We start from the raw sequence: 23,919 nt of genomic DNA, 5'->3' as shown, positions 1-23,919 counted from the left end.
TCAAAAATGCATGCAGACTTTTAACACTAAAAAAATGTAATGTGCTGGGACACCTGGGTGGCTCATTTGGTGAAGCGTCTGCCTTTGGCTCAGGTCATGATCTCAGGGTCCTGGGATGAGGTCCTGCATCGGGCTCCCTGCTCAGCGGGGAGCCTGCTTCTCCCTCTGCCCCTGCCGCTCCCCCTGCTTGTGCTCTCTGACAAAATCTTTTAAAAAATGTAATGTGCTAATATTATTATCAGCGCTTCCCATGAAAACTTGTACACTTGGGGTTTCTCCATCTCTTGGCCGCAAACTTTTGGTGCATCGTGAGCAGCTCAGTGGCACCTACACGAGCGCACTCCCTTAGCTTAAATCCTTCAAATGGATAGCTCTCAGAAGAAGATGCTCAACTTTGCTAATTAAAGACATACTAGAGTGTGGTGACACCATGTTTTCATCAGATTAGGAAAAAATTAAACAGGCAGTTGCTGAGGTCTTGGTAAAACTGATCATGTTGCTAGGACTTTTTGGACAACTTGGCACCTTTTTTTTAGAGATTTATTTATTTGAGAGAAAGAACAAGTGGGGAATGGCAGAGGGAGAGGGAGAAGCAGTCTCCCCCCCGAGCAGGGAGCCCAATGCGGGACTCGATCCCCAGACCCTGGGATCATGACCTGAACCAAAGGCAGATGCTTCACCGACTGCGCCACCCAGACACCCCAACTTAGCACCTTCTATCAAAGCATAAACATACATCCTCTTCAGCACAGTGACACTAACACCAGGAAACCTCTAACAGACTGCCCACAGCCTGGTGCAAAGACCAAGACCTGGCCAGTATCTGGCCAGACCATGCCACTGTGGGAGGACGCACATGGTGGGCAGGAGGTACCCCAGGACCTTGGTATCTGTGGATGACAGAGCCGCCAGACGGGACACGGAGCAGTGAGTCAGTGCTGTGGAGCAGGACAAGGAGCCGGGCACTTCTACCTTCCCAAGCTTTCACATCCCTTGGAGCCCCTGACCGCCTACTAACGCAGCGCTGGAGGGAAGATAGAGAGCTCTGAGTACAACCATCCCCGTGTCCACGTTTCAGTGCCCATGGTCCCCGTGGTCTAGCAGCTGACGACCCCCCTCCTGACACAGCCTCTGACCTATTTGGACTAACACTCCATCACAGGCCTTCATCTCACTAGGAAGGCATTTGATCATCTCACGCCATCGCAAGCAGCGGGGAGTGCAGGACAGTAAGGAATTCTGAGGGAGAGAGACACCACACTTGCGTAACTTTTATTGCAGTATATTGTTAGGGGAAAAGCTCGGAGATCCTAGGGTCGGTTCCAGACCACAATAAAGTGAACATCTCCGTAAAGGGAGTCAAGTGATCTTTCTGGTTTTCAGTGCACATAAAAGCTGTTTATGCTATCCTGTAGTCTACTAAAATGTGCAACATTACGTCTAAAAACCAATGCATGGATCTTAAGATACTTTGATACAACATGCTTTCATTGAGCTGTGAGTCATAATCCCTGATGACAGATCACCATGACAAATAATCAGAAAGTCTGAGATATTTCAAGAATTACCAAAACATGACACAGACACACAAAGGTTGTTGGAAAAATGGCACCACAGATGTGTTCAATGCAGAGTTGCCATAAACCTTCAATTGATAAAAAAACACAGATCTGTGAAGCGCAATAAAGCAAGTAGTATGTGGTATGCCTGGATAATTGCAATTGCCCTTTTACTAGCTGTAGTTCATCTTACTGTGCCCAAGTCATAAAATTAAGTACCACAGGTCTGTACAGGGAAAAACCGCAGATACCTACAGTCCAGTGCAATCCACAGCCTCAGGCACCCACGGGGGTCTTGCAACGTACCCCTGAGCTAAGAGGGGACCACTGTACTGTGCCTAAACGTTCTAATCAAACCCGAAGACAGAAGCATGAGCACTCATAAGCTGACCATTCTCTTCCTGGTAAGATGTGGGTTTCTGTCCTTTAGTTTGGATGACCAAGAACAGCACCATCCAACAAAACTACAATGCCAGCCAGGCACCTGGGTGGCTCAGTCAGTTCAGCATCTGCCTGCAGCTCAGGTCATGATCCCAGAGTCCGGGGATCAAGTCCGCGTAAGGCTCCCTGCTCAGGGGGGAATCTGCTTCTCCTTCTCGCTTGGCTCTTCCTCCCCTCGTGCGCGCACATGCGCGTGCACACACACACACACGCTTGCTCTCTCTCAAAAACAAAACAAAAAAAACCCGAAACCATTAAAAAAAAGAGCCAGCCACCTACCTGTTTCTAAAGTTTCTAGTAGCCAGAGTTAAAACACAAACAGGTAAAATTAACTTTATTGCTTTATTTAAGCCATCATTTCCAAAATATTAGCATTTCAACATGTAAATAAATAACTTTAACAATGACATACTTTATTGGTATTGTCTTCAAAGCTCAGTGTTTTTGATTCTCAATTTGAGTATTAAATTTCCATGAGAAAGGGTTGACCTTTATTTAAAATTTACAGTTGGAACAAGACTCACATACCATACTGAAGAGTTTTCTAAAAAGTGCATCAAGTTAATTGCCTTTAAGTTAAATACAACTAAAAATTCAACCCCAGTTGGGCCGACTGCATTTCCCGTGTTCCATAAACTGTGGCTAGTGACTACATACTGGACAGCAGGGGGGCAGATAAGTGATTTGTCCAAGTGGGGTCCCCAGACCCGCAGCATCAGCATCTGCTGGGAACTTGCTAGAAGTGCAAATTCTCAAGGCCCACCCAGACCCACAGAACCAGAAAACTCTGGGAGGGGGGGCCCAGCGCCCTTCAGCGGAGCCCTCCACACAATTATGAGCACTGGGAAGTGTGAGAACCACTGGTCCAGAAAACAAACACCACCAATTAAGACAGCCCACAGAAATAGTTTTGATCACCTATTTGTGGAATGGAAACTGAATAGAAGCCCCTCCCCGCATTGTTTTGAGGCTCTGACACCAGGAATAATCGCCTGGACTTTATTAATCCAGGAGCAAGGAGAGGTCTGAATGTATAGGTGGATGACCAGTGGGTTAAGATCAGGACCCAACTCAAATGACACTTTGCTTCATGTTTCCCAATGCCCAGGGTCACAGGACATGGGGCGCTCTCAGACCGAGGCCGTCAGGGTAAGCCCAGCACTTGAATCTGTGTGGCCACGGGGCTGTTCTCTCAGTAGAACAGGGACTGTGTGTGTGCAGGGGCCACCTCGGAACAAGGGCCCTTAGCAAGGTAGGCCCACAGCCTCCCCCCTTTCCTGGGCTCAGGTGCCTGTCAGAAGCCACAAGATGAAGACCGAGTGCAATCAGCTGTGTGCTTGTGCAAGTGACCGAGGCTTCCAGAACCCTAGGTTCTTGATGGACTCAGGCCAGGGCACAGCTGCCCTCTGAAGGATCTGAGTGTGCCACATCAATCTTCACGTCACTTTATGTGGGGGGCAGGAGGGAGGAAGCAGAGGTTGATGGAGTAGCTTAGCCTAACTTAGAATACGATAGCCCTCTGTTTATTTTGCCAAAATTTGTACATTTTGCTGGAAAAGTCTTATTGGCATCTCAGACTGTTTGCCATGAGAAGTACAAAGGCAACAGAGCACAAGTGCTGCCTACCAAGCTAAAATGAATCACAAAACAAGCTAATGTGTGCCAGTGCGGGCGGATACAGCCACATCATCTCCTTACTTTCCCCCTGAAAGAGAACAAAAGAATGGCTTATTTTTTTAGGTCTGTCTTGATTAACCAGGAGCAACTGATCATATAAAAGCTCTAGGCCAAATAAGGTTATTTCAGAAACCACCTATAAAAATGTTACTACTAGATAGACTCCGTGCTGGAATGAACTGCGTTGGTAATTTGGGGCTCGAGAAAGCTCACATCCAGACCTTCTATCACCCTTCCTTACAACTAAGCCAACGGAGGAGCAAATAATTTCAACCAGTCAGTTATTAACTGCACTGCAACGACTTTTCAATGCTCGTCACTCGGACAAGAACCACCTGGTACAAAGCACCTGTATTTGTGCACACCCTCTGGACCCATACCTGAGTCGCTGAGCCAGCCAACTGGCGGACAGTGTGTTTAAGGCTCCCGACAGCTTGTGTTCAGAGGCTCTGGCAGCTGCACACCTACACAGAAAGGTCAGACCAACAGTCATCGACCCCTTCATCGGCTCACCTGGAGAGCTGTGTGCACAGCAAAACCTCTGCCTGGTTCAGGCCCAGACAACACGAGAAACTACCAGTAACTAAAAGGTAAATTTACGCTTCCACTTCCACTCAACAGCCAGTTTAGGCAAAAGTTTTCACTGACTTGAGAAAGGTGCTCTCGGTTATACCACTTGTGAACGGGTTGAATTGTGTCCCCACAAAATTATAGACTGAAGTCTTAAACACTCAGGACCTCAGAATGTGACATTTGGAAGTAAGGTTGTCACAGATGTAATTAGCTAAAATGCACTCAGACTGGAGAAGGACAGGACCCTAAATCCAGTAGGACCGTGTCCTCATAAAAAGGGGACATTTGGACACAGACACACAAGGAAAATGCAGGTGATGAAGGACACAGAGGCTGGGGGGGGAGAGACGCCCACAGCCAAGGAATGCCCAGAGCCTCTGGGAGGAGCCAGCCCCGCCACACCCCCATCTTGGACCTGTGCTTCCAGAGCAGGGAGACTGAACTCCTGCTGTTGGAGCTGCTCAGGCCTCGGTACTTTGTTTTGGCAGCCACTGGAAACAATACAACTAGAACCCAACTTTATAATTTAGAATCCAATTTTAATTTAGATTACATTCAACCAAACTCCTACAAAAAACATTTCACCTCAACAACTTAGTTCGGTACAACGCTCAAAGTTGCCCTATCTCCACCATGGGGGTCAGGCGCGCCCACTGATGTCACCATACATGAGCCGGTACGCCAGAGCCAGCCTCTCTTCTCACCTGGCTGTGCCGACGGGGCGGCCCCCGTGCTTGCAGCTGTGATCCAGAGGGTGTCTATGCTGAATGCAGAAACTGCCACGGCACTGGTCACAAGCCACCTGCAGCATCTCTTTCTTCTTGCAGCCCTCTTTTGAGCACCGGTACATAAAAATCTGTGAAAGCAAGAGTTGCTTCACTAAGCAATTATTTAACAAGCCCCTAATAAGACTACCAGCATTTAAACTAGAAATGGTTCTTAGCTACAAGGAATGAAGATTCCAAGATTTCATTCAAAATCTGCCAGGTAAACAGGTGAGTACTGAGGAGACTGGAAAGTTTTAACAAATAAACACAAAAGCAGCACCTTAAGTTGGGGATTCATGTGAGACAACTGGAGGCATTCTCAGCCAAAAATACCTCCACAGAACCCAGGGGAGTGGGGATCAGGGACATGGAAAGAAGGACGCCAAGCCTGTGACATTGTGTCCAGTCCCACAGAAGACAGCTGGCTCCAAGGGCTCTGGGGACATTCCAGGGAGCTGAAGTATCTACAGTCCCTATACCCGTTCTGTTACTGGGGTTTTGGGGTGTTTTTATTTGCCGGGGGCGATAGGGGTGGGGTGAGGGAGTGATATAAATTCCCAGGTACTGCCGACTCTGTGAAGTAAGGATGTTGGTCAAAAGGTACCCACCTAGAAGCCCGAGGGCAGTAGTACTCTGGCAAAGGCGGGCAGGCAGAGACGGCCTTCAGCCACCACAGCATGTGCTCACAGCGCAGGGATGCAGGGTGCCTGCCCCAGGAGAGCAAAGGAGGGTATGCCCGCCCTGGGGTACGGGGGTGGGGAGAGGGGACGGGCTCGGGTCATGAATCTCGGGTGAGTCAAGAACGAAGAAGACCTTGTCAATTCAGGAGGAAAGCATGCCTAGTGCAGCTGTGATCTTATACAGAGGCAGGGAGGTTTTAGAAGAACTTCCAGAAGGACTGGAGGGCAAGGCCTAACAGCGCACAGCAAGAGTGGGGTGAAGAGAATGGGGTTATGGAGGGGGCCTGGGGTTGGCTGGTTAATAAAGGGTTTTGGGTGCTAGTCTAAGGCATACAGAGCTTATTTTCTCATGTTGGAGGCTGAAAGCAGCAAGCGGGAGTTAACAAGACTTACGCTTATTTACCGCAACTGTTGTGTGTTTAATGTAAAACGACCACGTAGTTCGTAACTATAAACCAGGATCCATGACTGGAAACTGGGATTTGGGCCTGACAAAAGCCAATTTCCTGGAGACAAGCTCCTTCAAAGCCCACGCACTTATTTTGGAGAGCAACAAGAGAGGGAAAAAAGGAGCAGGGCATCTCAGAAAAATAACCTGAGTAACCTGGTAGGGCCTTCGGGAAGGGCAAACCACAGAGCTGGTCGAGACCAAACCCCAGGAAGGCCTGAGTGGTGTTGAGAATCTGCGGTCCAAGGGGAGAGGGGCACACGTTATGTGCCATCCACTGACGGTAAGTTCAGTTTGAGTCTCCTTGGACTTCTGGTTAAGGAAGGAGAACTGAACACATACTTGCTCTGACTCCTGAAATACAATGAAAATGACAGGAAGAAGATTCTCTAAAAAGCCCACAAGGGCCAAGAATAAGGGCGGGGGGCGGGACACAAACCAAACAGCTGCAAGATTTTAGGGGGAAAAAAAAAAGCACACAAACAAGTAATACTGAACCTGGCAGATACAAGAAAGCCAAATTGTAAACTGGTGGGTAAAGTCGAGAAGATGACTATTCACGAAACAAAACCCCCAAAGGTTCACAAATCAGCCGTAGCAGCAGCTCAGGGTGCCGTGGGACTACAACAGGAGAAGTGGTGCGAGTCTGAGAAACAGACCAGCAGAGTTGCACCTGACCCCAGCAGAAGACGCACGCTCGGCAGAGGGCCTGAGAGAGGATGCTGGCCTGGAAGGTGTAGCAATGGGCAGGACGAACACAAGAAACATGGGAGGGGCACTCAGAAGGCAGTAAGGATTTCACACTCCCTTCAGAGGAGATGCAAGAGCTCTCTCCACCTGGCTCCACAATCCTGGAAGCCAGAGCATGCTCTCCAGGCAGGGAGCAGAACATCTTCTCAGGGGAATCTGATTAGCCCAAGAGAAAGACTTGAAATCACAGCACAGAAGGTGGACTGGGCAGATGACCTGCAGCAAAGGCGAGAGTCCACACTGCCCCCACCGTGCTGCAGACTGGCACACGAAGACGACGTTCACTGTGATGCAGAAAAAACATCCTGGACACAGAATGCACAGGGAAAGAAAACTTAAGGGGGAAAAAAAGGAGACCTATCCAGGAGGTCCAACACCCAAGAGACAGGAGTCTAGAGGAAATTGAAGAATCCAAGATTGCATTCCAGATGGAAACACTGGAGTTTCCAGTTTAGAAGGGTCCACTGCCTACCTAGCACAACAGATGAAGACAGATCCACGCCAGGAACAGTCAGTGTGAAGCTTCCAAACTCTGGGAAGGGGCTGGGGTGGGGAGGAGTGGGGTGGGGAGAGAGCTTCCAACCTGCCAGACAGAAAACTGGTCCCACAAAGGACCATGTAGAACAGCTGGGAAATTCTCTAAAGCCACAGCAGAAACGAGAAAATGAACCAGCGCCTGCAACTATTCAAACAAAGATCTGAAAGCCAGGCTGCTATCCCCAGGCAGCTAATCAAGGAGAAACAAGAGAATGAAGACCCAGGAGATACATGACCTTCCATGGTCTTTCCTAGGGAGCAAGTGGGACATAGGCCTTGCCACAAATAAGGGAAAACTAAGAAAGAAAAACACAAGACACAGGAGACTAGGGACCCCTGGTAAGGGAGATAGATGCAGGAAACTAGGATCTAGCATAAGAAAAATGCAGAGGGAATCTCTCAGCTATGGAGACCTGGAACACCGGCCCAAGAGCACACGCCACCTCTGCTGGGAGGGCGGGAGTGGCAAGAGACGTGGCCATGTAGGAACGGGGGGGGGCGAACCCCATGCTCAGCCCACACTGTGGTGAACAGGTAATGCCCAAAACTACAGGGGAACAAGACAAACTCAAGAGACAACAATCCACACACTTGGAGAAAAAGGAAGTACCCCAAACAAACAAGACTAAGAGTTGAAAGCACCTGCTGTGGAGAACAGAGGCCTACTGTTTTTCCTAACATGATTTACCCCAAATGAACAAATGTAGAGCTTTCACAAAGATACTAATGCTATAAAAGCAAGAACACTGAATGTTCAAATTCTATGTACCCTTTTAGATTTTCCTAGGAGGAGCTTAGGAAAAGTGCACATTAACAGAATGGTTCTAGGGGTGCCTGGGTGGCTCAGTTGATTAAGCAACTGCCTTCGGCTCAGATCATGATCCCAGGGTCCTGGGAACGAGTCCCCCGTCGGGCTCCCTGCTCCTTGGGGAGCCTGCTTCTCCCTCTGCCTGCCGCTCCCCTTGCTTGTGCTCTCTTTCTCTTAAATAAAATCTTCAAAAAAAAACCACAAAAAAAACGCCAGAACGGTTCTAGAAACCACATTAACTCTCCATCTGGAGAGAAAAAGGTAAGAATCCTGTAAGGGAAGCAAATCCTAATGCAGACTCTAATATTCAGAGTATGTTCATGTAACTATAAGAACCCAAGCCATCACAACATGGGAAAACACTGACACATCACTAAGGTTTTATTATTGTACACAGCTGATTAGGACTACAGATATTTAGATAACCGGCCTTTTCCCCCCTACAGAAAGACCAAACATTCACAGAGTAAACATAATTTGTCCTTACCTTCTCTTTCTTCCAAGGATGGTAGTTACAGTCTCGATCAATGTGCTCACCAACCACCACATCTGGTATCTCTCCCTTTTTTACTGGGACAGGGTTGTTACAAAGTGGGCACACTGGGACCTGAACATCCTAAAAATAATGATAGATGATATTCCAGATTCAATCAAAACTCACAAAAGAAAAAGGTACGACAGCACATTGCATTGAAAACCACATAGGGTACACACACTGATCTTCTGACCGCTCATTAGAAGGGGACACTGTTAACACAAAGGATTAACAGTAAGGCAACTCTACAGATTCAGGATAGGTGGAGTCCAGGGGAATTTAAACATGACAGACTATTAACCAACTGTAGAAATGACCCTGAGATGATCAGTGAAAGGCAGCCAAGGAAAGAAGCCAATGAAATTGATCTGGTCTCAGGGCAGCAGGGCTGTCTGTCCAACACCATGTCGGTGAGTGGTGAAGCAGCCCAAATCCCTCAGAATGGAGAGAAAGAAGAAAACACGAGCCATAAAGACCCTCCAGTTCCCTTCAATTGCCAACAGCCTATCTGGTTCTTTTGTGACTTTCACACGCAGGGAGATTCACTCTCCTGATAGAGCACACGGCTAGGCTGAGCTCTCAGGTACCTAATGACCCAAGCACAAGACTGTAGGGGCTCTGGAGGGAAGAACAAAGCACCCAGCAGCTGCATGCCCAGCAGTTAAAAAACCTCAGAGCCAAGACAGGAGCTAAGGAAACTTAGCTCAGCAAGAAAACAGGTGACAACTGACATCCAAACAGGTAATCGAAGAATTATGGGGCCTACTGTCTGTAGGGGCTAAGCTGAAGGGTCACCCAGAAGCACTCCCTCAGTTGACAAGTCTGCCATATTGAGAAATAAAGCATTACTAATGATCTCTAGCCAGACTCTCCCTATCTAGGGGCATGGGAGGTCAAGCCAACAAATAAACTGGGTAGTGTGGCCTAGTCATCGGGGCCTGGTAAATGAGTCACCCTGACCCGCCCTCCATGATGACCTAGAAAACGCTGGAGGGTCAGACCCTGGCCAACACGAATTAAAGCATGTAATGATGCTAGGTCATTCACGTTTCTAAGTGCCACCCTAGGGAAGCAGCAGTACAGACACAGAGAAGTCACTAAGATAACCTCTGAACCACCGGAGACACAACGAATAAGGGCCACCGGCAAAGTCAGTAACAGAGGGAGCGCACCTTTGGACTCGCACATGTTGGTTTTCTTAGAGTCCTCTTCAGCTTCCCATTTTTCCCAGGTACTATTGCCACTAAATAGGATCCCAAGGCTGCAAAGTTACCCAGATAAGCCTTTTTAATACCTCCCAGATTAGATACCTTGTCAACTATTAAACTATTTCTTGCGCTTCACAAAGATACTGCTATGTTTTTTCTCGACGTAACGAATCAAAGGAGCAGATTATTTTAACATGCAAAGTAAGCTTTGAAGGTTTGGATACAACAATTTGACTTCAAGAGCCCCTAAAAATGAAACCGGTTGCTTTAGAGCTGTGCCATCCAGAACTCCCTGATGGTGGAAACGTGCCACCTCCGCACTGTCCAATACAGTACTTATTGGCCACATGTGGCTGCTGAACACCTGAAATGTGGCTGGTGCGACTGAGAAACTGGATTTCAAGTCTCATTTCATTTTAATGCAATTACTAGCTATATGTGGCTAATGTCTACTATTTGGACAGCACAGCTTTAGACAGTGAAAAATAGACTCTTTGGAATGAAGTATGATAAATTACCTTCTTGAATGCAAAGGGACATCTATGTGCAGCACAAGTAAAATGGTCTTTACAGAAATCTTGTTTACATGCATCACATTTTAAAGGAAGAAAATCTAAAACAAAAAAACAATAGCATTTTAAAGATCAGGACAAAAGAATTACAGAGCACATTAAACAGGTTATTTACCTACACTGAGTTCTTTACGCCTATCAAATGTATCCTTGAGGTACCACATGTGAGAAAAAAATTGGGGATCATGAATTTCACAATGCCAGCAATACTGAAGAACCTATAAAGCTATGTTTTCTTTTCAAGATTTTATTTCTTTCTTTTCGAGAGAGGCCGCGGGGGGTAGGGGGAGGGCACAGAAAGAAACTTAAGCAGACTTCCTGCTTAGCTCAGGAGCCCAACGAAGGGCTCCATCTCACAACCCTGAGCCAAAAACCAAGAGTCGGACGCTTAACCGACTGAGCCACCTAGGCACCCCTATAAAGCTCTTTTCAAAACACACTCATCCCATGTAGTATCGCAAATATTTAAGCAGCACGCTTGTATCCACTTGGCCTTGGCCCTGGTACCTGGCCTTCAGTAGATGCTGAATAACAGGGCTGAACAGAACCTGCACCTCAGGCCAGCCTCCCAACACTGAAAAGCCAGCAGAGCCAAGACCCAGGGAACAGCTAATTAATAAAACGGCTAGTTCTCCCCGACTAAACAGCTAACAAAACACACATTTTCTAACATTCTCTTAAAAGCACTTACCTAGCTGTTTGCAAGTTTTTTCTGAACAATGCTTCCCCAAATCAGGGAACTCCATTATGAGGAAGTGTCCAAAACACAGATAGCAGATAGATCACCTACAAGAATTAAAACATGAAAAGTACGATGGCCAGAATTTCAGTCCCAAGAGTTCATAACTTACAGCTAAGAAAATAAACATGTTCTGTGGGAAGCATTCAGTGCCCAAGTCATCCTGGGCCCCTGCAGAGCACTAAAGCATCACAAATTCTTGCTGCCTTTTCAGCAAAAAGGAGCTTGAGTACAAGTTACCAGCTCCTTCAGGATCCATTATGACCCTGACTGTTTCTTGGTCCTTTAATTTCTTACTTGAAGAAGCTCACCCAGAATTCAGGTTTGATTAAAACCATTCTGACTCACGTTGACAGGGTTTTCCCATATTCAACTTACACAAATGTCCGCAAAAAACTGGGCCACAATTTCACAGAATGAGTATACTCGTTGACATACACAAAACCGTCACCAGGCACTGAATCACGTTAGTTGACGACACTCTCCCGAAGAACTTCAAGTCTGTCCCTCCCGTTCTCAACTCCCTCATGCCTTGAGTTTTACTTACAACTTGCTCCCTAAAAACAATCAACCTGGAGTTGAGGAGGGAGAAGAGCAAGCGCTTAACTCATGGTGGAAACCAGGCGGACACGGGCTGAAGCTACTCTAGAGGGAACCTGAGTCCCTAACAGGCCTCACGAGATCCCTTCCAGGACCTAGCAGCCACAACACTCTCAAGAAGTCCCTCCCCAGAAGTCAGGTCCTGAGGGTCCACTCCGAGGAGGGTCTGCCATGCTGTCCCCAGCTCCCCTCCGGTCATGGTTCAGAGTCACTTCCTCCAAAGGGGCCTTCGTCCCGACCGTCACAGCTTCCCTACACCCTCAAAGGATGCTGTTAACTCCCGCCCCCGCGCCCACTCACTATGGCCCCAACTGCAGACGGGCTCTCCAGTGCCCGCGCCCCGGAGCGCAGTACCGCGGTGGCAGGCGCGCCCGCGGCTGTCTCATCGGGCCCAGCCCTTGACACAGCAGCGGTGAGAGCCCACGGTCGGGGGCTCGTTCGGCTAGCACCTGAAGCCCTCCCCGGCGTGCGAATCGGGCCCCCGCGCGTCCCCCATCCCCGGACCTGGCTACCGTCGGGCGCCCGGGTGGCTGCGGAGGCGAGCGGGAGGCGGCGGACACGGAAGGCTGGATGTCCCTTCCAGCGGTCACCCACGAGGAACAAGACCAAAAGGCCGGGGAAAATGGGATTTGCGGGGCGGCCCCGCGCGGTCCAAGCCCGCGGGAGAACGAAGCATCCCGTATCGCCGCTTCCTCGGCCATTTATCCCCGGCCTCGGGGGCCAAAGAGCCGCCGCGACGCGTATCCGCCCGGCGCGCTCCGATGACGTCACCGCCCGGCCGGCCAATCTCGCCCCGCTGAGGCTTGGCGTTCCCGGCGCTCCCGGAGACGTCAGCGCCCGGCCGGCCAATCCCGCCCCCGCCGCGGCCCCGTCGGCCCGCCCACTCCTCGCTCCTCCGCCTCCCTTCTCGAACAGTCCGGCCCCTTCTCGGAGCCGCTGAGTCACGGTGAGGCGGCGCCTGCGCGGCGCGGGAAAGCTGAGTCACGGCGGCGAGGCCGCGGCCGTTTGGCGGCCGTGCGGCGGGGCGGCCTCACCGGGAGCCGCGCCCTGCGAGGGTCCGAGCCCGCGCCGCAGAGGTGCCACCGCGAGGTACGGAGCCGGCACGAGCGGGCGGCGTGGGCGCGGGGGGCGCCCCGAGCGGGAGAGGGGGCCTGACCGTGGGGAGAGGACGCCCTCCGCCTCGACGGAGAGCTTGCCTGTCCTCGCCTCGTGGGCTCCCCGGGTGCTGCCGCGTCCCTCACGGTTCCCCTCCCCGCGTCCGCTCCCTGCGTCTCCTGCCCGGGCCCCCTCGCCTGTCCTGTCGCACTCTCCTGCCCCCCACAAATGTGTGCGCGGTTGGTTTTCCGTCTCGGAGCGTGTTACTTTGTGAAGCCCCCGCAAACGGAACGAGCAGATGCTCTGCGGGCACCCGGTCAAGTTCCCCAGGAGCCTCCGGTCACGTCCAGCCATCACCCCTAACCTTGTTTCACGTGTGTTTCCGTTTAAAGACCACTTGCCTTTAAAGACCAACCTTGCCGTCCGTTGTTGATTGGTTCACGTTGAACTCAGGGCCCGCCGTGCTGTGAGTCACGCCCGAACCCAGCCTGTCCGCTGCTGTTCTCTGGAGGGTGCATCGCAGCCTCCTGGTGCCTCGGAAACTGGACAGCACCTAAACACCAGCCTGGAGGCCCCTTGAAGCCGAAAGATTGCCACCAGAAAGCTTAAAACTGTGAAGACCGTAACACTGACTAGGCCGTGGAACGGAAGCTTATTTACCGTGTCAGAACTGAACCGAGAAAGAAGGACGGTGTCGTCTTGTCCCACCTTGACTGGAAGTGTGTCTCTCAGGCAGCTCGAGTTTTTGCTACTCAGTTCGTGTGGGCGAATAACTGAAGTACCACGAGTATCGATTTTGGGGTGACAGGTGAATTCAGCAGATAGGCAAATTCACAAATGTGGAAACCACAAATAACAGGAATTGTGTGTGTGTGTGTGTGTGTGTGTTTGTACGTGTACATACCCATTTTCCCTGGTCTTTTTCTGAACCGTTTGAGAATGTGCTATAGGCACGATACCCCATAACCCCCAATATTTGCATGTATATTTCCCCAAAGCGGACACTCCTAGGTAGCCATTCTGTAACCATCCACATGAGGAAATCAGTGTCAGAACAGTATTAAGGTCCAATCCGCAGACTCCATTGGATTTTGCCAACTATGTCAATGTCTCTTCTTCTTTTCTGCTCTAGGGTCCCATCCATAATCATAGGTGCAGTCTTCTTCATGCTGGGAGAGGTCTTCCATCCTTCTTGTCCCTAATAGTTTTTATTACTAAAGACCACAGACTTTGGAGATGGGTCGGGGTCCATGGATGTTTCCTGAGGACCAGATGCAGGTCATGTTTCTTGGTAGGAATACCACAGGAATGGTGCTGTGCTGCAACCCATCCTATCGTGGGTGATACTCATCTTGATTACCTAGTCATGTAGATGTCTGCTAGGTTTCTCCTTTTTTTCATTTGTAAATTGATTAGTATTTTGTAGGGAGATATTCCAAAATTCCACCATTATTTTATTCTTTTTTTTTTTAAAGGTTTTTATTATTTATTCATTTGAGACAGAGAGACACAGAGAGAGAGAGCAGGAGCAGTGGGGAGAGGCAAAGGGAGGGAGAAGCAGGCTTCCCGCTGAGCAGGGAACCGGAAATGGGGCTCGATCCCAGGACCTGGAGATCATGACCTGAGCCAAAGGCAGACGCTTAACCATCTGAGCCACCCAGGCGCCCCCCATTATTTTATCCTTTATCAACCTTTGCCTGTTGACTTTAAGTTCTATCAGTGACTTTTGCCTGGATCACTGTGATCATTGCTAAAGAGTGCTTTTTATTTTTTTAATTGTTTGTTTATTTTTTTATTTTTTATTTTTTATTTTTTTTAAAGATTTTATTTATTTATTCATGAGAGAGAGAGAGACAGAGGGAGAAGCAGGCTCCCAAGGAGCAGGGAGCCCGATGCGGGACTCGATCCCAGGACCCAGGGATCATGACCTGAGCCGAAGGCAGACGCTTAACCGTCTGAGCCACCCAGGCGCCCCTTTAATTCTTTTTTTAAAGTAAGCTCTACACCCAGTGTGGGACTTGAACTCACAACCCTGAGATCAAGTCACCTGCTTTACCAACTGAGCCAGCCAGGCGCCCCCCCCACCCCCACCCCACCAAATAGTGCTTTTTAAAATTTCTGTTGTTCATTTCACATTTATTAGTTGGTGTTCTATAAGGGAGAGACTTCCCTTTTGTTTTTTATTTATTTATATCAGTATGGACTCGATTTCTCTTTTATTCAGTGGTGGTGCTCTGCTGCTGTCATTTTGATGGCCAGAGAGCCACGTCTAGCTAGCTCTTGAGTTTTTCTGACATGTCCCTGTCATCCTGTCATTCTTTGCTCCCTTCCTTGCCTAGCCATTTCTCCAAGGAGCTTTGTTTCTTTTTAGTGGAGGATGGTATTTAGAAATCAAGATTTGAGTGACACCTGGGTGGCTCAGTCAGTTAAGTGTCTTCCTTCAGCTCAGGTCATGATCCCAGGGTTCTGGGATTGAGTCCCACATTGGGCTCCGTCCTCATCAGAGAGCCTGCTTCTCCCTCTGCCTTCCGCTCCCCCTGCTTGTACACGCACTCACTCATGCTCTCTCTCTCTCTGACAAATAGATGAAATCTTAAAAAAAAAAAAAAATCAAGATTTGAGTGTGTGGTGTGCTTATTGCTAGTAAAGTTCATTGCTTCTAGGCCTCAGTGGACATGGGTCAGGAAATGTATGTATATTTGCTTATATATAAAGACACATCTGTAATTGTCTTTACTTGTATATCTATATTTTTAGGAAAACAGTCGTATCTTTACCTTCAATTCCAATCCAACATCTCAGGATTTTTGGAATCTTCTCTTTGTGTTTATAAATAACTTCTCTAGCAATAAAAACCCAAGTTTCATTATTCTATTTTCTTATTTTTCAGTCTATGTATTTATTTGCTTAATGTAACAAACCACTCTGGCCATCATCTCCACCTCCACACCTGCTTTGTGCTTACCCCCTCAGCACTCCACATCCTTGAGCAATTGTAGGCACTGCTTCCACAAACTCCCTCCACCTTCTTCAGATTGGTCAAAATCCAGTGCCAGTCAAAGCCTTCAATTTTATTCCAGAAGGATTCTTTGTTTTTTTTTTTTTAAGATTTATTTATTAGAGCGAGAATGAGAGAGAGAGAGTACATGAGAGGGGGGAGGGTCAGAGGGAGAAGCAGGCTCCTTGCTGAGCAGGGAGTCTGATGTGGGACTCGATCCCGGGACTCCGGGATCATGACCTGAGCCGAAGGCAGGCGCTTAACCAACTGAGCCACCCAGGCGCCCCAGAAGGATTCTTTAAAAGAAGATAATTTACTAAGGAAGCATAAGTACAAATACAAGCCTGTAAAATCATTGTCATTATTTGTGGGTCAAAAATCACATATGTGTTATTATCTTTTTAATAATCCTAGTACAGAACTTTAATTTCTCAGGTCTTCCAGTAAATACAAATACCCACTACTTCAGTGCTGTAGACACTCAGATTTCCAAAAGTCAAGAATGTTAAGTAATCAGAGTGTTAAAAAATAAATTATAATTAAATGAATCAATTGCTGTTAGAAAGTGGGTTGGATATTGCCCTTTCCTATAAATTTTATGCCAAATGTTGAAGTGAAAAATCTTTAGATCCACATATTCCCAGGTTATCTGGGTCTTGCTACAACCAATTGTAACACTAAAATGTGAAGTTTTATATTTACATTAACTATTGAGTTTTAGAGGAAAAATCCAAATTCTTGCATGGAATCAAATTCGCCGTGCTGCAAATTCATAGTTTTGCACTTGGTAATATTTCTTATTGCTGCTGTAACAAATTACAGCAAGTTAAGTGGCCTAAAACCACAGACATACTATCTTACCATTCTGGAGGTCAGAAGTCAAAAATGCATCTCACAGGCCTAAAATCGAGGTGTTAAGGCAACATTCCTTCAGGGGGCTGTAGGACATACCTTCCATGCCTTTTCCAGCTTCTGGAGGTTGCCCATGATCTTTGGACCGTCACATCACCTCAACCACTACTTCCATTGCCACATCTTGTCTGACTCTTATTTTCCCCCTTTCACATAAAAGGATTGCATTGGGCCGACCTGTGCAATCCAGGATTATCTCCGCACTCAGGATCCTTAGCATGAGCACATCTACAAAGTCCCTTTTGTCATGTGAGATAACAGATTTGTGGTTCCAGGGATTGGGACATGAACATTGGTGTGGGGGGGGGGGCATCATGCTGCCTACCACAGGTAGTGACCACACTGCCATAGAAAAAAACAAAATTACTTTTTTTTTTTTTGAGGGGGGTGGGGGCAAGGAGGAGAGGGAGAGAAAGAATCAGAGCCTGATATGGGGCTCAGTCTCAGGACCCTGAGATCATGACCTGAGCAAAAATCAAGAGTGGGACGCTTAACCGACTGAACCATCCAGGCACCCCCAAGATTACGTTCTTTAAAATAAAACATTAAAAACTTTCAGTGTTCTACTTTTATCTCCTTTTTAAAATGTAAAAAAGTATTTAATGAAAAACATCCAAATTTTGAATAAATGTTTTTAATACAACCAGATTCATAAATGAGTTTTTAACCGAAGAAAATAAATGTAATTGGTTGGACGCTATCTCACCTCCCCAGACACAGACACAACAATCACATGTGTGCACACATACATGGATGGGCATTTGCATGCCTTGAGCGGACCAGAATTCACCCACAGCATGAGCTGGCACATGGGGAGTGTTGAGAGAAGATGTGAAAGTGGACACCCAGGGGCTTTACCAGGAGTGCACTTGGTCTACCTCTGCTGTTCTTTTTTGATCCTGATCTGGCTAAGACCACACCAAATTGTTGTGGGAACAAAACAATATCAAGTCACATTTTTTTAAAATGCAGCTTTTGCCATTAACTGAAGTCTGCATTCATACAAAAAGTTGCCACTAAGCAGAAGTTAAGTGACCTCCGTACATCTTCTTACCACGTCAAGATTAAGGGCTTCCTAAGATGTCCTCTGGGAACTGCCTGGTGGTCAGCAGGGAAGGAAGGACCTTGTAATATTCATGACGGTCCACGGGGGAGCGGAGACAGACCTTGGAGTCTTGGTTAGCAAACCTCAAGAAATCTGCTTCAAAGGAAGAGGCCACAGTGCATATCCAGTTATACTATCCTCTATCAAGGGACCAGTGTTCTTCAACAACAGGTCACTATTCTGATCTCTATTTTAAATACAGGGAAACCAAAGTATAGAAATGTTTGAAACACAGGCTCCTGAGTCCACGTTTGCAATTCTTCCTCTGCTACCGATACTAGCTAGAGATGAGGGTGGAGAGGCAGGCAGGGATCAGACCATGCAGACTTTATCTTGAATGCAAAGAGGTATTGTTGAAAACTTAGAGACTGACCTTGAGCAGTGGACAGGGCACAAAATTTATATATACTTCCCACAACTGTACAAAAAAATAAGTTCCTCTGTTTTCTAAAATGAAACTCAGCTTTTTTTTGGAGCCCCCAGATTGCCGCAGGCCAGCAGCTGCTCTCATCCCAGCCTGCATTTTTGTTTGCTGTCTGTCTGGGTCCAGTTCATCATGACCTCAGTCACTGTCAGGCTCAAATCTTGGTTATTCCAAGCCGCCTTCCTCCAACTACTTCCTTTCTTCTTTGGTGGCATCTGGGGTTGGGGAAGCTGGATAGATAATCTCATGGCAGCAGGGGCTCTGGCATACATGCCAGCCAGTTCCTTCCTGGCCCCTGCAGGTAGTGAGACCTGTCCCACCACCTCTGCTCATGGGCTAGCATTTGCTGCTGCTGGCCTCTGATCATGAGCTCATTACCGTGCATTGTTAACCTGTCCAGACCCTAAGTTACATGTTTCAGTGACCTTCTCAGGGTCCCGTGCCAGTGCACGTGGGGGTTTTGGGAGTTCCCTATAACTTTCATGAGGAGTATGGCTCTAGGGGCACCATCTCAGGTCCTCTCCCTGTTTGACCACATCCTAGGCATCTTCTACTGCACTCTCCCTGCATTGGCGCAGAGAAGTGTGCCTCTTCCAGAGGTAGAGAGGGGAAACCAGGCATGGACCCCTCTGCTTTTATATTATCCTTCTAATCTGAATTGTTTGTCATCTCAGCTGAGGGTTGTAGGATGAGCGTCGGGTCCATTCTCAGGGACCCAGACGGGTGTCTTCTCTTTCAAAGCTCTTCAAACTTCTCCCCAGCCCTGGAAATAATTTTTTACCTAGGTTGCAGGAAATTTCTCTTATATTATATCTTTGGGTTTCTTGCTCTAGGGTAAATGTCCAAAGCTTTGGTTCCTGGTTCTTTTTTCTCTCTTTTGAAAGCCTTGCTTTTAAGATTGTGGCTTGCTATGAGCTCTTAGAAGTTTAGGTTTAAGGGCGCCTGGGTGGCTCAGTTGGTTAAGTGACTGCCTTGGGCTCAGGTCATGATCCTGGAGTCGTGGGATTGAGTCCTGCATTGGGGCTCCCTGCTCAGCAGGGAGTCTGCTTCTCCCTCTGACCCTCCCCTCCCCTCGTGCTTGCTCTCTCTCTCACTCTCTCTCAAATAAATAAAATCTTTAAAAGTTTAGGTTTAAAACTCAGAACTGAGCAGTAACTTCTTTGGGCAGACCTTTCTTTGCAGCTATGAGTGTCACCTCCTGGCCTAGTCTTGATGGGTGGAAAACTTCTCAATGGAGAAGAGAAAATACATTGACATTGTGCCCATATAAACATTGTACTTTAAAACACTCATTCAGCTGCAGTATGTATAAGACAGATTGAAGTGAGGCAGGAGCAGAAGTGGGAGAGCAAATAAACTGTTACTGCAGTCTAGGTAAGAGATGACAGTGACCACAGAAATGCAGAAACCTTACTCACCTTCACAGCTTCTCTTGTAGGTAGGTCATGAGCATGTGATCCAGTCTTTCAGGGGAAGAGGGGCTTCTGGAGAAAGATCTCCCTAATAAAAAGGAGATACTCATTAGGACAAATCCATTTTCAGTAAGGTATTTTTGGGATGCTTGGAAATAGTAGCCTTTTCACTAACATGAAGGGCCAACATTAAGGACCATGTCCTTATGCTGAGCTGACGGAGGAGAAAGGTGGAAGGAGCCAGGTAGAGATGGTGATATTGAGCTGCGGGTCGGCTTCCTTGCCTCTGGACTTCTGGTAATGTGAGATAACACACATCCTTATTGTTCAAGACATTTTTTGTTGTTTTACCTCTTGTTGGTAGCCAAAAATACTGTTACCCGTGACTGGAAAAATTATTTCAATTCAGGGCATAGCAGCTATGAGACAAAAGAGAAAAGTGGGTGAATGAGCAACTGGATACATGCATCTGGGACTCAGAGAAGAGGTCTGGGGACAAGATGTGGGGGAGAAGAGGTTGCAGCACTACACCTTAGAAAAGCCAGCTCTGGAGCACCAGACTGAGTGAGCAACCAGAGGACTCAGGAGGAAAATAAGGAGGGGAACGCACTGTTGAAGCCAAGGGAAGATGGGGATTTCAAGAGGGAGAACTGGCTAACCGGCGCCTGCTGCTGAGAGAACAAGACAAAACATAAAGTGTCCACTGGGGTTAGTGATGGAGAGGTCACCGTTGTCAGAGGTAGAATGGTCCCAGAGGCAGAAGAGGAAGTCGGACTCGTGGCTGAAGAGCACAATAAGGTGAAGGCATGGAGTCTGGATGGAAGAAGCAGAGAAGCTCTTACCCAGAAAGAAAAACAGTGAAGTACGTTCTCCTGGTCCCACCCTGCTGGCCTAGCCTGCTTCAGCAGGTGACATCCCACTGCCCCTTTTCCACAAGACACTCTCTCTTCTGCTCAGACACATAGTCAATATTGCCTTTACATTTGTAACTCATATCCTCAACAAATATTTATTGGGCGCCTGCTGTGTACACAGCACCCTGTTTGGCTCCAAGAAAATATAAGAAAAGATTAAATGGGGTCTCTGTCTCTTCCCAGGAGCTTATAGTTATGATTGTGGAGAAAAGCCCACATCCTGAAACAACTGGACATTAAGTGTAAACATCGTATTTATGAGGTTGCAGGGCAGAGGCTGTAATCATGATTGGAGATCAGAGAATAAAAACTTCCCAGATCAAGCCTGAAAAATTTGGGCTGGACTACCTAGGAAAATTTCACAGTGGGGGGTGCTCCAGCAGACCCTTAAAGACAGGAGATGTGGACTGGGGAGGGGACTGCTGAAGCCAAGCCATGTGTCTGCCAGCATTTTTGGTTGCAAATAACAAGAACTCACCTCAAAATAGATTTTCCCAGAAGGGGAATTTATTGGCTCCTAGACTTGAGATGGGCCTGGATCCAGGAATTTAGACAAGGTCTTCCCCACCTTCCCTCTGAATGCTGGCATCTCTGTTCTATTGCAGAGTAGCCTCATCTTGTGACAGAAGCATAGTTGCCAGCAACCTGGGCTGCAGAGACACTTTTGAGGGTGAAAATGGGGTGCTGCTAATAGTTTTTTGGGACAGCAGGCATAAACTGGGACCCTGCTAGGAAAACTGGGGCACAAGATTATCATAAGCAAATGTTCACTCTGCGGCTACTGTCTGACGGCCCCTCCAGAATCACATGAAACAGGAGAGAGACAGTACTTCAAAGACTTCGTGCCATTACCAGATGAAGTAGGGACAAGAATGCTGGAATCCTAAAAGCAATGGTGTCCACTATTCATCATGAGTTGGCAATTCAGGGAAAAGAAGAGAAAAAGACCAAAGAGTAAAGCACAAATTTCAAAGTCAAACTTACTGGATAAAGACAGAAGACTTAGAATTTGAGAGAGAGAAATCTGAACTTCATTTGACTGGTAAGGAACACAGAACATTGTCCAAGGAATTAGTACATACAACGGATGTCTGGGGAGACAAATCTGGGAGTGAGTTCCAGGATATTTGGGAGGTTCAGAGAGGAGCTAGGGCTGTCTACCTGGAGTCCTGAACTGTTGAGGGTGCTGGTATGGTGGAGGTGCAAAGAAAGGGGTATATTCAAGAAGCAAGTGAAAAAAAAAAAGAATCAGGAGACCTTCTTGGCTGATTGGGCATGAAGGACAGAGAAGAAGCGGACACACCAGTTCAAACTTGGAGAAGCTAAAGTGGCAGGAATGGGAAGGTTACCAAGGGTAGCAATTTGGCAATGAGGCAAGTCTCTTGGGGTCATGTTAAATTTTGAAGAAGTTGTATGAATGGGGAGAACACAGGATTAAAACTGGTATACTATTTAAAGCCAAGATAATGAATAAAGTATCCCCAGGAGAGAGTAAGAAGTGGCCAGAATCAGGCCTGAGGAGGCCCTGCAACTAGATAACGGGAGGAGGAGGAAACAGAAAGCCTATAGCAGGATTGGAAAAGAATGCTGAAGCAGCATAGAGGAGCGGCCACAGGTGACAAGCAACACCAGGTGCTCTGCTGAATTCCACATGAGGACTGGAAGCCTGCAAGAAGTTTACCTAGACAGATATTTACGACTTTTAAGAAAGTCATTTCCTAGCATTCAGGGTACTCAGGGTTGTGCTATGTAACAGACAATCTCAAAGTCAATGCAGTTGAAAACAACAAAGGCTTATTTCCTGCTCAGATGTCCTGTCCCTGGTGTATACACAAGCTCTGCTCCACATTGTCCTCACCTCCGATGCCTGGGATGACAGAGTGATCAGTATTGGAAGTCTTGCTAGTTGCCTTGGCAGAAAGAAAAAAAGTGGCCACAGGGGCCTCGCACTGGCCTTAAATCCTCCTGCCTGGGAGTTTCAGAGCTCACTGGCTGAAGCCAGTTGCACACCCAAGCCAGGGGGTCCAGGAAGCACAGTCCCAGCAGGTGCCCAGAAGGGGAGAACTGAAATAGTTGTCTAAGAGGAACAATGATTAGTGTGGTGGTAGAGATTGGACGTGAGGCTGAAGGAGGGGGACACGGTGGAATTTGCTTGTCTAATGCTCAGTTGTGTATCTGCTCTCCTAGGGATGTAATTCTTGGTGTTAAACCGTAAGCCCCCTGAGGACAAGGACTGTGCCCTTTAATCCTTTGTACATGGTGCTAATACACCTCATTGTGTTAGGTAGGCTCCTTCAGGTGACAAAACTAGAGTGAGATTCTCTCTTAACATCAAGGCTTCACCATAAGGACTCTCAGGGAGGAAGGAGCAGTGTCTCAGTGCAGCCTTAAGAGAAGGAAATGTGTTCCCTGGGCGCCTGGGTGGCTCAGATGGTTAAGCGTCTGCCTTCGGCTCAGGTCATGATCCCAGGGTCCTGGGATCGAGTCCCGCATCGGGCTCCCTGCTCCTTGGAAGCCTGCTTCTCCCTCTGCTTCTCTCTCTCCCTCTCTCTCTCTCCTCCTCTGTCTCTCATGAATAAATAAATAAAATATTTAAAAAAAAATTAAAAAAAAAAAAAAAAAGAGAAGGAAATGTGTCTCCTCAAATTTGAGTGGCCACATAAATGTTTGCATGTGGTGGCCTCATAATGAATACACCAATGATGTAAACTACTGGAGACTGTCCTAGGAGCACTAGGAACAAAGTCCTGCTGGGTGGGATTGCTGACCCCTGCTGCCAGTGCTGCAGATGGCAGCCAGTACGAGTACTCTGTCCTTTAACTGACATCGTCTGTAGGTCTCTGCAAAGGCTTTGGCTCTGTGAATCTGAGAGTCACAGAGGGAGGCATGATACTTTGAGTCAAAATTGCCAACAGAAATCAAATTGTATTCCCCTAGACATGTGAGCAGAGCATAAATATTTCATAGACACGAAGTCAGCTAGACAGAGATTTTAATTCCAGAAAGTGATCATAAGGTAAACTACAGGAGATGCGGCTTATGATTTGCCTCATGACACATTTTTAAGTAAGCAAAAGCCCTGTGGAATAAAAATAAACTTGCTCAGGTTCCCCAGTGAATGGGAAGCAGCTGAGTGGAGCAGAGACAAACTAATGTTTTCTTTTT

The 23,919-nt window shown here is 47.6% G+C and overlaps 1 protein-coding gene and 1 long non-coding RNA gene across 3 annotated transcripts; one reads left to right on the top strand and one right to left on the bottom strand.

Moving 5' to 3' along the window:
• Positions 1-2,319: 2,319 nt before the first annotated feature.
• ZFAND2A (zinc finger AN1-type containing 2A) lies at positions 2,320-12,657 on the bottom strand. 2 transcript variants are annotated; one of them, XM_027613213.2, is made up of 7 exons: positions 12,399-12,656; positions 11,247-11,341; positions 10,502-10,596; positions 8,728-8,856; positions 4,955-5,106; positions 4,058-4,141; positions 2,320-3,705 (listed from the first exon to the last, which is right to left on the bottom strand). In XM_027613213.2, the coding sequence occupies exons 2-7, from the start codon at positions 11,299-11,301 to the stop codon at positions 3,687-3,689; spliced, it is 534 nt and encodes a 177-aa protein (XP_027469014.1). In that variant the 5' UTR covers positions 11,302-11,341; positions 12,399-12,656; the 3' UTR covers positions 2,320-3,686. The 2 variants fall into 2 exon arrangements, with proteins under 2 accessions (XP_027469014.1, XP_027469016.1); XM_027613215.2 differs by lacking the exon at positions 4,058-4,141 and having other exon boundaries at positions 12,399-12,657.
• Positions 12,658-12,850: 193 nt separating this feature from the next.
• LOC113931759 lies at positions 12,851-13,660 on the top strand. The gene is made up of 2 exons (XR_003522858.1): positions 12,851-12,983; positions 13,382-13,660. It is a non-coding gene; the product is annotated as an uncharacterized LOC113931759 (long non-coding RNA).
• Positions 13,661-23,919: the final 10,259 nt, after the last annotated feature.

The sequence above is a fragment of the Zalophus californianus genome, chromosome 10, assembly GCF_009762305.2.
Source record: "Zalophus californianus isolate mZalCal1 chromosome 10, mZalCal1.pri.v2, whole genome shotgun sequence".
NCBI classification, from domain to species: domain Eukaryota; kingdom Metazoa; phylum Chordata; class Mammalia; order Carnivora; family Otariidae; genus Zalophus; species Zalophus californianus.
The sequence above is the reverse complement of the archived record's forward strand: the minus strand, read 5'-3'. Positions and strand labels throughout refer to the sequence as shown.